Source organism: Cryptomeria japonica, chromosome 9, assembly GCF_030272615.1.
Source record: "Cryptomeria japonica chromosome 9, Sugi_1.0, whole genome shotgun sequence".
NCBI classification, from domain to species: Eukaryota; Viridiplantae; Streptophyta; class Pinopsida; order Cupressales; family Cupressaceae; genus Cryptomeria; species Cryptomeria japonica.
The window spans coordinates 297,000,168-297,012,700 of record NC_081413.1 but is presented as its reverse complement, the minus strand read 5'-3'; the positions used below and the strand labels follow the sequence as shown (position 1 = coordinate 297,012,700).

Sequence of the window (12,533 nt, the reverse complement as noted above, 5' to 3'; positions counted from 1 at the left end):
CAACAATTTGCATGGTCTCTACTTCTCAATTTGATTTCCATGTTGCTTAGATGAATGAAAGACCGTGTATGATCAATGGTGAAATTCGTATATCCATACTGCTAACACCCTTCACGTCGTACTATATTCTCCTTTGTGGGGTGTTGTTATTGATGTAGCGTTGTTATTATTCCCTCGCATGTTGTTACAGTACTCACTAGGCAATGCATTAGGATTGGCAAGTGGTTTTGGAGGTATGGTCAAAGGGGTTGCTTGTTTCCCTTGGGCAAAGAGCACTTGTGTGTTTCTTGTCTTCAAATTGCATGGGCATTCCTTAATGGAATGTCCTAATGCTTGACAAATGTTACAAAATAGTTTCTTGGGATAGATTATCTTTGTGTGACTTTCTACTTTAGAGTTGATGCACCAAATTTCCTTATTCTCCTTGGGGATCTCCTCTTCGGCCTTCAATTCCTTCATCATTCTCAATATATCCCATCGGAGGGCTTGTATTATTTTAGTTTCACCGTCGCTACCATTCTCCTCGGTATTGTCATCATCACTGGCTTTCTTCTTTCCTTGGGATGTTTTGTTTTCACTTTCGATGTCCATTGCTCGATTGTAAGCATCTGCGTATGACGATGGTGGTACCACCTTCATTTTCTTCCTTAGTGAGGGGATCAACCCTTCGATGAACCATCGTTTCTTCAGCCCATCAGATGGTTGGTTTTCCATCTTACCCATCAACTTGAGCCTACGATTGTAAGCTCATACATTTTCATTTTTTCCTTGTTTAGTATTATAGATTTCCACCACAATTTCATTATCATCCTGTAGGAGTTTGAATTCATCTTGGAAAACCTTCTTCAGGCTATCTCACGAACTTGACTGTCTCGCTTCCAATTCTGAAAACCAATCGATCGCCACTCCCTTTAATGTTGTGGGGAATGACCTCAACCAGTAGTCTTTGTCATCCTAACCGCTTTCCAACCAGATAGTTTCGCATGCCTTGTAGTGTCTTACAGGATCCTTTGATCCGTTATCAATGAACTTGGGAAGTTTCTACCTGTCCACAACTGGGGGTGGGGGCTCACCATCATCCTCAAACGGTGTGCGTAATGTGCCCAGGACCGAATTGGAGTGCTCGACTCTCGATGCTCTGGTGCTTCACTTGCACTCTCGGCCACATGCGAGCCCTCTACACATCCACCGTCTGCATCCTCCGCATCTTGGCTACCTTCCTCGTTCCTGCACTCCCTCCTCCCTGGGGTCTTTGGCTTGAGTCCCCCTATTCTTGATCCCTCTCTTATGGATGGCTCTCAATGCAATGCAAATTGTGTTAAAAAATATTGGCAACCTCACTCTGAAGGTCCCTTCCTTCCTTGTCTTCTTTGTCATGTACCAACTGTACAAACGAACTACTTTCGGGTGGATGTGGAGTCGGTCCTTTCGTGTGGTATTGAGTATGGATTGATTATCTGCTTGGTTGGCGAGATCCTCGTTTACCTCATCCTAGAGTGGTAGGTTCCTGGCAACTTCCTCCCACTCACTCCACGTACATGGTTACCTCTCTCAACTACGGCTTTGGCTAATGCTTCTACTCTTGCTCCTTGCTAGACTTTGGGAATCCTCAATTATACTCCATAATTGTTGTCATCTATCACTTTGTTCCTTGATCTAGAGAGATCTTCTCACTAGTCCCTCTACCTTCTCTCGAATGTTTGCAACTTGTTTTCTTTCTTTGTTTGGTTGTAGGGGCATTAATTGCTAGGGGTACAACGTCTGCTTGTAGCCCTCTCTTCTTCCTCCATATGGTTCTTCTCTTCATATCACTGAAGTATTTGTTGTCGGTGCTTCTCTCGGTTGTTGTCCTTGCCCAAGTTCTACAGGGCAATGTGGTTACATGCCAACAACCTTGGTAGTTTGGAAAAGAGACAATCGACGACACCATTCATAGTTAAGGCATCCCGTACAACGCTCTGAGGACCTCGTTTTCACGAGCCTCCCCTCAAACGTAGTGGTTGACAAACACCTCCCACAAGTACACCAAGTCCTATTTCAACTTGTCCTGCCTTGAATTATCCTCTTCCTCAGATGAATCTGATTGTTCAATCGGTTGGCCCATCAATCCGCCATCCTGCCTGTTGCCATTCTCGGTCACTCTGAAATCTCCAGGTTCGAATCGGCAACAACGCCAAAATGCTTACTAGAAATGATACCAATTAACAACATTCAACATGAGTAGCAGTCAACACAACATATGGTAGAAAGATTTATTCTTTATTTATTATTATCAAGTGTAATGTGTACAATCATATTTCCTTCCCAATACAACATTGAGAGAATATATAGTGCTTGACAGTTGGTTAAGCTTGCCAACCATCGGCAATTGCCACAACCCCTCGGGACTAACTAATTACACTGCCAAGTATACTAACAAAACATTATTTATTTATTATGGCAAAACCGCTGTCTACAGGGTGTTGTACAATTCATAGCATCAACTAAATGTAACATATCATACCTTTTTGGCAAAAAAAAAAGCTCACTTTAAAAAAGTTAAAAAAAACAAATTTCAGTGCCAAATTCCTCCCATGTTCCTTTAAATTCTCCAAAATTTTGTTTGGGTTCTTCCCAGGTTCGCAAGGCCGAACCCACAGGCTATGGGAAGGATCTTGTCTAAATCCAGAGGGAACTGGACCAGGACCAAGACTCAGGGGGAACCGAACCAAGACCCGAGGGGTTCGCATGCAAAACCCGATAACTTAGTTTGTAAGAAAAAAAATAGGTAAAAAAATGTTTTTTATTTGTTTATGGGTGCTTTTACACATTGGGTACCATGGGTACACTTGAGTATGCCCAAGGTGCACTATAGACACCCTAGGTTCCCTATGGGTACATGCCCACATACCCACAAGTAACCTAGGGCATTCAAGTTGCACTCGAGCATACCCCTAAGTGAACCCGACTCACATGAACAAAAAAGTACTGCTTTAAATAATCTTATCCCTACTTGCATATAAGACGAAATAAAACACTTAAAGAAAACTAATTCTAAAACAATTAATATAATAAAGGTAATAATATGCTCATCTTTCTCAAAATATTGATATAAGTTCATGCCTTTGGTCTTTTAACCAAAAATATAAAATAGGCTCATCTATTAAGTGATTTTTCAAAATATAATGATTTGGCTCGCATATTTGTCAAATCCTTTGGAATCCTTAAAACATCACAAACATTTTTTATTGCCTCTAAAAACTTTAATCATTGTGAATCCATCAATGTCTTAGTATGTCAATGTGCCAATCCTATGAATCTGAAATCTGAACTCCTTCCATGACCATAACTCAATGCTTGAAAGATGAATTCTTCTTTCTTAGTATGTCAATATGCCAATCCTATGAATCTGAAATCTGAACTCCTTCCATGACCATAACTCAATGTTTGAAAGATGAATTCTTCTTCATCACTTGTTCCAAGGTTTTCAAGGTATCAATTTGGTCTATCAACATGTTCTAAAAAACGAGAACAAGCTCTTGGAAGAGGGAAAAGCTCTTGTTCACTAGTGCTGATTTAGAAAACCTTTTGACGGTGCTGAGAGCTAACTTCAAACTACTCTAGCAATGGATTTTTTACAATGTGGATCAATGAACTACCTCTATATAGGCAATGAATTTCTTGTTGTTGGTGTGAAAAAGGGTATTACCTAACTATTTCCACTATTAAGTCCCTTTCATATCTTATCACTTAAGCTTACTTAAGGTACACAGGAATCTTTCTAGAAATCTCTAGGTGACACGTGACCTTAACTTATCACCTTATCTCGCATATCATAAGATCAAGACACTTGTCATAATCTTATGATATCCTATGTCTCACCTTGGCCTATAGAATCTAGGGTTTCCCTTCATAATCTCATTCCATTGTATCTGTTCTATTTGCATTCTTGATTCTTGTCATATTGATCTTCTCATTTCATTGTGCTTTCCATTAGGCCTCTAGATCTTGGGTGGCTATCTCCATAGCCAAATCTTACACTTACAAAGTTGATCAATGAAGTGCCTCTATATAGGAATTGAATCTCCTTGTAAGTTTCCATATAGGAATTGAATCTCCTTGTAAGTTTCCCTCACTTTAGGTGTAACTTTTTTAGGCCTTTCCCATGCTTCTAGGCACACATAACTAACGAATCTAATATACAGAGTTTTGGGTGGCTTTTGCCAAATGAAAAGTGCACTTTTTCTAAGCAATGCAATAGCATTTCTAAATTTCATTAGAGAGTCAATATAAGACTAGCTCTCATTTCCAACTCTTTTATATCCCATCTATGAGAGAATTATTTAGTTTTCTTTTCTTTTCATTTTCCCGCTCATATAGTGGTCCACTATATAAATTTTCCATTGACATAAAATAAAGTCACTTTATTAAAATAACCAAGGTTCAACCTTTAATTAATTAAATATAAATAATCTCAAGAAGCTTAGGATCTTTTAAAATTTAATTGAGTAATTATTCCCTCAAAATACTCAACTTAGCCTTTAGGATGAAATAGGCTAACAATCTCCGATAAATGTCTCATTCAGAAGAAGGGGACATTACATTCATGATTTCTTCGGACTTACCCCCTTCTCATGGCACGTGGTTTCTTCAATATTTGGAAAGATAGGAATGCTGGTCTTTTTTCTCATTGTGTTGTTGATAAACATTTTCTTTGGATATTAAAGTGGTCATTTTCTCTAATGTCCTTATGCAGATTCAGATGCAATCCAGCAAGGTTGTACTTGAATTTGCACATCTCTTGTAGTTGTTGGACTGCTAGGATAATGCTCCATGCACTATTGATTGGGTTCCTCTCGACTCCACCTCCCCTTGAGGGCGTCAGCATGAACACAACCACTCATCCTGGCAGGATCGAAATCACCACAATCTCCAACGTGAGACTCTGGCTGGTCGGACATTGGCAAGTTCCCTTGTGTGCCACTCACCATCTCTCAGGTTGACACTCAACAGCCTCCCAAGGAGAATGAAGATGTTGCTGCACTCACTAGTTGTGAGCCGACTAAAGATTTGGAGGAATCTTTATAGATTAAATAGTATCTACAAAGATCTACACAACCTCCATCAAAAGAGGGCCATAACTTTTGATCCGGTGAGCTGATTGCGACCCACCCACTCCCCTCACCCACCCCCCTCTCTTTTTTGGAAGTACTTGAAGAGATCTATGCAATGGGTACCATTGTAGGTAGTGGCAAGCAACCAAGAATTTTTTTAATTTTATTCAAAAACCATGTCTATAGCCCAAAAATTGAGTTTTTTTCCATTTTATACCCAAAAATCACATCTTTTGCAATTGTAGCATTAGGAGTAAGGTTGAGACACGTTTCCTAACAATTCTTAGGTGTGACGATAGATATCTTAAGGATTTGCCTAATCCTTCTCTCCTCATGGCCTACCCTTGGAGGGGTTGATGTAGCAGATTGTCCTTAGTGGGACAGAACTGTTCCAAAGAGCAACTCTTATTTGACGTGGAAAAATAAAGGTTCAGATGAGATTGCAGTTGGCGTTCCATAGTCATTGATTGTTTGGGTTTGACCCTTGTAGTTCATAGCTCCGGTAAAAGGTGTTTACCATGATAAAAACAAATTACATTAAATACAATTTTAAATTTATTCATGGCTTTAGGTTTTAAGTTAGTTAGGTCTAAGGAGCTTATCCTTACATTTTGAAGAATGGTTGTACCATATGTGCTGTTCTGTTTTGTGTTGTCTACCAATAGACAAATTAAAACACCAACAAAGTATATTGTAAACCTATGCCCTATAGGGCGGATAATTATGCTCATATGTGCTTTTCTTGCTGTTTTATGGTAAATTGGTTCACAACCTAAGTTTTGTAACCTTGTACACTGTTTCCTTCTTTGCCTCTTAATCTTTACATCTTCAACTAAGAATTTTTGTTTTTTGTGAAAGGATACTGATTTTAAATGTACATCTAGAAATTGTGTCTTGTTATCAAATGAAATGAAATCTATGTATCATGATCATACATGTAGTGACATTCTTTTATGCCCATTCATGTTGACCGTTGGTCTCATGTGAATTCTATGGATCATCATTCACATACGAGCATAATTATCCGCCCTATAGGGCAGAGGTTTACAATATACTTTGTTAGTGTTTTATGGTAAATTGGTTCACAACCTAAGTTTTGTAACCTTGTACACTATTTCCTTCTTTGCCTCTTAATCTTTACATCTTCAACTAAGAATTTTTGTTTTTTGTGAAAGGATGCTGATTTTAAATGTACATCTAGAATTTTTGTCTTGTTATCAAATAAAATGAAATCTATGTATCATGATCATACGTGTAGTGACATTCTTTTATGCCCATTCATGTTGACCATTGGTCTCATGTGAATTCTATGGATCATCATTCACATGTTACATGGGAGGATATTTGTTTTAAGTTTTCAAAAATGTGCATTTGCATCCAAACGTTCAATCCCTTAACATGGAAAGATGAAGCATCTTCGTAACAAGGTTCCACTTTTACCAAATGATATGTAAAATATCTCCAACAATTTTTTTTTGATTTTTCCCAAATTACAATTAACACAACACTTGTTAAGGTTAGGAAATGAAAACCAATTGCTGCTGAAAGTAACGCTTCCACTTTCTGATCACCGAGAGCCCAATCTGGGAGGGTGAGAGCATACAGTGTTGAGGAGATCGTTAGATGCCAATAACTGAAAATGATTACAATACTCGGGCGGCAGGCCAGCCCCTTCCGTTTATACAGCGGGATATTGAGAACAATGCAATCACTTGGCGGTAAACTAGCCAAGGACAAGCCAAAGAACTGAAGAAGCCATCACTCAACCGCTTATCCAGCGGGAGGACTAGAAATGAAATTACAATCAACTCTACCGCTTGTGCAGCTGGAGGACAGTATTACAATATTCAAAATAGGTGGCAAAACCAGCCTCTTCCACTTATGCAGTGGACTAAGAGCAATAATCCAATTAGATAGTTGTTAGTACTACTAACCAGCTTTACAATGCATAATATGGTTTACAATTTAAGGGAAATCACTATTCCAAAGATAGGCAACAAGGCCAGCCTCTTCCACTTATGCAGTGGGACAAAAAAGAACAATAGAAACTATTGTTAGTACTACTACCAGCATTACAATATGAATCATAGCATATAAGAGTGATGAACCAAGTGCAATAGCATGACCACTACTACCAGCATTACAATATGAATCATAGCATATAAGAGTGATGAACCAAGTGCAATAGCATGACCAACAACTGCAAATGAAACCAAGTCCTTTTTCTTCACACCAATGAACTCTCACACCCCAAAACCAACTCCAACCAAAAACTCTAATTCTGATATACTCCCAGAGTCCCAGCACGCTGAAAACACACAAACCAGCAACACCAAATCTCACTAAAACACTCACAACTCCCCCAATTGTTAACCAAATGACACGAAACTGAAAGCAAATGATCACTAGGAGGTAGGCGATCATTCCTAGGACAACAAAACATGACAAACTGACCCCAATAATTTATGCACGCATTCCAAAGCACTCAACCACATGGTACGACCAGCAAAGGTACGATTTTGCAAAAATAAAATCCAAAACACCATTTTAAGCTCTATAAACTTGCAAAATGAATTGCCTAAACCATAAAGAAAGATAGATGAAATACCCAGAACGAGGAGAATGACACACTGAGACCTGCGACCAAAAATCCACTTCAACACATGATCACTAGGAGGTAGGTGATCATTCCTAGGACAACAAAACATGACAAACTGACCCCAATAATTTATGCACGCATTCCAAAGCACTCAACCACATGGTGCGACCAGCTAAGGTACGATTTTGCAAAAATAAAATCCAAAACACCATTTTAAGCTCTATAAACTTGCAAAATGAATTGCCTAAACCATAAAGAAAGATAGATGAAATACCCAGAACGAGGAGAATGACACACTGAGACCTGCGACCAAAAATCCACTTCAGCACACTCCACGACCAGCAACAAGAACACTTAGAAATCCACACAAATCTTCACCACATTGAGCCCAATCTGCTCCTCTGGATGAGAAACAATCATACATTCAGCTAGGCGCTATCTTTCAAGCACAAAACTGAGGCACTAGGAGGTATGTATCCCTCGAAGTAAGAATCTAACGACATTTCGACAGCACTTTGTTATCATAACAAGATTGGATGTCCAAAAATGAGAGCCAAGGTGCATATTTATAACTTTCTTTCCCTCCAATATGGGATTAAACATCCACATTCAAATCTCATTTAATTTGCATTCATTTCATTTCATTTCACTTAGCATAATACGTCCAACTCATATTCACCCTTTTTCGCCACTTTTGATAAATATAATGCTTATAAAATAATATTCATGAAATTGCACTTTGGCATCCAAAAAGAAGGTGAAATAATTCGCCCAAATAGACTTAGGATAAAATTAATATTTTCCCCCTTCCTAAGTCGTCTATCCATAAAATAATCAAATATTAATACCTCATGCCTAAGGTATCAATATATTAAAAATACCTTCTCAAATACTGATTATTGCCAAATTGAGTCGGAAACTGAAGTGTTGGAAATCACCAAAACTAAACTGAGTTGGAGCTCTGAACTGAATTGCTAAAAATAGTCATCTGAGTTCGAACATAGTATCCTGCCAAAAATAACACTGTCAGACATAGCCACTGAGTGAGCTGCAGAACTATTGCCAAAAATAGCACTGCTGAAAATAGTACTTACTATAAATAGCATACCACTAAAAATAGCAAGTGTGTCAAAAGTCATTTTCATCACATTTTGAGTAGCAGTCATGACATACTAAAAATAGTAAGTCTGAAAATCATCTCTGAAGAATTTGCATGTCAAACCACGTTAGAGCTCTCAAAAAACCCAGAAAAACCCTATAAAGCAAACAGCCAAGCAAACAATCATCAGCTTGTCGCAATTTACTAAAAATAGTAAATTCAAAAATCTTCTTTGATTGGAATGCATGTCATACCATCCTGAAGCTCACAAAAAACCCAGAAAGAACCTAGAGAGAAAACTGTAGAACTCCTACAAACACCTCTCTGAAAACCTTCTTGAAGACAGAAACCCTAATTTAGTCTCTGGTTAGCCTACGGGTTTCCAAAATAAGCTAAGACTCCATCCATTAGTCTAGAACTGAGAAGGGGATATTACATGATAATGAAGATCTTTTTTTTACGTAATGTTCAATCAAAAGTTGAAATTAACCAAAACTTATCAAGTTCATTATAATCAATTATTTGGCAAAACCCATTACTCATACCAACATTAAGTCATAATTTTAACAAAGTTCTTATGCTTGAAGTCTCAAAGGTAAAGTGTCTATCGTTGTTTTATCTGTTTGGTTTTTGCTATAGTTAAAACCAAAGTTACAAGACTCGGACTCGGCAAGCTGATTTTTGACTTGGACTCAGATTCGACGCCTAGACGTAGCTGAGACTCGACAAATTGAAAAACCCAAGAAATTCAAAGATTTTAACGATTTTAAACTTCTTTCATGCATTTATTAATAAATATACATTAAAGACAATAATCTCATCAAATAGAAGCACATACACAAGTTTACATCGATCACATAAGTATAAATGCAAATTTTAGGCTTGCGCTAAAGGAAATAAGCTAAACTAAATAATACATTAGAAATATAGATAGTGTCAGATGTCTATAAAATTCATGGACTATGAAATCCATGTCATCAAAAGTTCAACATGAAGGCTAGAGCCTAGAAGTCTAATGCTCAGAGGAGCCAATATCAGTGAGCATTGATCACTCGGCCCCGCAACCATCCTACGCGTGTGCCTAAGATAGGTCCTGGAACATTCTGCAGCCATGATATCTGCCTGTGTCTCAAGCTCAGGCTCAGGCTCAGCGACATCAACATCCTCATCCACCATTGTTATATGTAGCCTAATCAGACTCAAAGGTTAAATTTTCCCCACTTTTATTGGCCCAGTTTCCTCCCAAATTATTCAACAGGGGTTTGGGGGCAGCGCCCCTGGCTCGCTTCCTGCGCGGTACAGGGTGGGGTCGAGGGGCAGCGCCCCCGAAAGCTCAAACGAGTTTTATTTCATTCCTCTGTTTAATCTTTATTTGCATTTAATTGATATTTTCTACATGCAATTCCTAACATCCACATCATCCTTGGACATATTCACCTTTTATTCCACTTAAAACAAAGACTTTTTAAATTTTTTTGGCTTTTTTATTGTTACCTGGGCGGCAGAGTCCAGGCCTTAGGATGCCAAGACCCGGCCAGACTCCGAGTCCGAGTCCAAAGGCGCCTCGCCTCGGCAAGGGCGACCCACCTCAGGACTCAGGACTCGCAGTCTTGTAACTATGGTAAAAACATTGACAGCTTTAATAGTAATTTTTCTATTTGAATATTTATGGTACTTCTGCCAAATCTCTGTAGTTATTTTATTATATCTTCCAATTTCGTATATGCCTTCGCACTGATATTGCCGAATCACAAATTTTTAATAACCTAGTAACTATCAAGCCTTTAGGTGTTCAACATCAAGAAAGTTTAAGATTATTACAGTGAAGATTATTTTCGGAACTTGAAACACAACCATGGATAGTTATCCATAGAGTTCAAAGAAGTTTGGTTCCCTTGTCAGGGAATTAATCATTCATGATGACGGGATGTAGTCCTTAATATCTCATACAAGAATTTATGCCAAGTATAAGCTTTCTTTATATTGAGATTTTTTTCTATTCAGACCAGAGTGATTAATACGTGCCAATGCAAGGAGAAAACTTGCAAAGTAGTATCCAATATCTTAATTTGTTGGAGAAAAAAGCTAGTGAGAACTTCAGAAAAACTGTTTCAGGACTCCACGATGTTTTGTCAAGCATGATCCCTACTCACATATTTCCACTTTTAATGTTCTCAATTGTTTAAAACTTCGAAGGCAATGCAAGTCATTCCCAACACTTGGCATTGTTTTATATTAGCTTTTGATCTGCTATAACTGTTTAACCTCAAACTTCCAACGTCAAACCTACCGCTGGTCACTGCTTAAGGTCAAAAGTATAAAGAATCACCTGAAGATATTACAACAGAAGAGAATGCATTAATCTATAATCCTTTGGATAGAAAACAGAATAGTTCTTATTTTTCCCATCTACAATTAAGGACATTCTAGGTTTTCTTCAGTTTCTATTAGCTTGCCAGTTCACTATCCTTTTCATCTATGGGAAAATATATATTAGTTTGAAGGTAAGAATTTATATCTCTTCCAATATTGGAAAAATCTATAATCAGCCGTTCATTTTGTATTATCATAACTAATGAAGTTACTTATCTGGATAGCTGGAGAGTTTGTTATTGTATGCCTACTGTATTAGTGGTGATGTAAAATAACTGAGTCTCTTCGAAATAAATTTTTTCCTTGCATCTGGAATTGTCTCTCTGTTAGTAGATATATGTTCACAGGAATTAGAACAGACATGGACCAATTATATGACTTTGACAAGTCGTTATCACATTGTAACATCAAGAAAAATGATTTATAGCATGGTGCTGACTAGATTTTTTCTGTTATTGTGCAGTTGAAGCCTCATGAACCAAAAGAGTTGTGGCTCGACTTGACCTATAATCCTGATACACCTACACCTGAAAAGTCACGGGGAAAAGTCCACCTTCTTCTCATTTACAAACCGTATGAGGAAGATCACAAACAAGGAGGATACAATGAAAATCATTTCGATAACTCTGAAGATGACAAGAAGGATGTTTAATGTTTTATGTCACCTAAAGCGTCAGTTGCCTACTATTTCATGACAAAGAACAGTTGGAATGCATGTATGCAGACCGAAATGTAGCATTCTTTTATTCCTTGCAGGTTTCATTTTTAACTATTGTTATTGTTATTGTTTTTAGTGTTTTTTAGGAGAGTTGCGGAAAACTTTGTAAAATAATCAAGAGCTAATATTGGTCCACTTTTAGTTTAAGGAACCACTTAGTAGTAAGGTGTGAAATTTTTGTCTTTTAGAAGAGGTGTTGAAGTCTTTGTAGAGATCTATTGTAGGGCTTTCTCAAGGATGACTCTAAGTAGAATAAGATTTGAGTAGATCCCATAAGGATATCTTAGATTGGGTGTGTGAGTGTGAATAGGGTTCTTTAGCTATCTAGTTCTTTATTAGCTAGTTCTCTGCAATAGCTCTCTTCACATTTAGTTAAGATTACTTAGGGACTTCCTCACTTTATCCCACATTTGTAGTGTTTTTAGTCTCTTGGTTGGTAAGTCCTATTATACTCACCCATCGCTCTCATGGGCATTCTCATTCATTGTACGTTTTGCACTCTCTTGAGTTGAATACAATTTATTTAGCTCATATTTGATTTATGTTTTTTCTTTTCCTCCATTCATTTGCGTTCTTGGGTGGCTTTTCAGCCAAATCTTAAATGGGCAATGATGAGTTGTGGATTAGCATTTTTTTAAAGAAATCTGAGAG

The 12,533-nt window shown here is 37.8% G+C and overlaps 1 protein-coding gene across 2 annotated transcripts in view; it reads left to right on the top strand.

Moving 5' to 3' along the window:
• LOC131079576 (synaptotagmin-5) overlaps positions 1–11,936 on the top strand; it is a 180,235-nt gene extending 168,299 nt beyond the window's left edge. For both annotated transcript variants that reach the window (XM_058017563.1, XM_058017561.2), the window contains one exon: positions 11,628–11,936. In XM_058017563.1, coding sequence (XP_057873546.1) covers positions 11,628–11,816 — 189 coding nt within the window. In that variant the 3' untranslated portion in view covers positions 11,817–11,936. The remainder of the gene's footprint in view (positions 1–11,627) is intronic.
• The last annotated feature ends 597 nt before the right edge of the window (positions 11,937–12,533 follow it).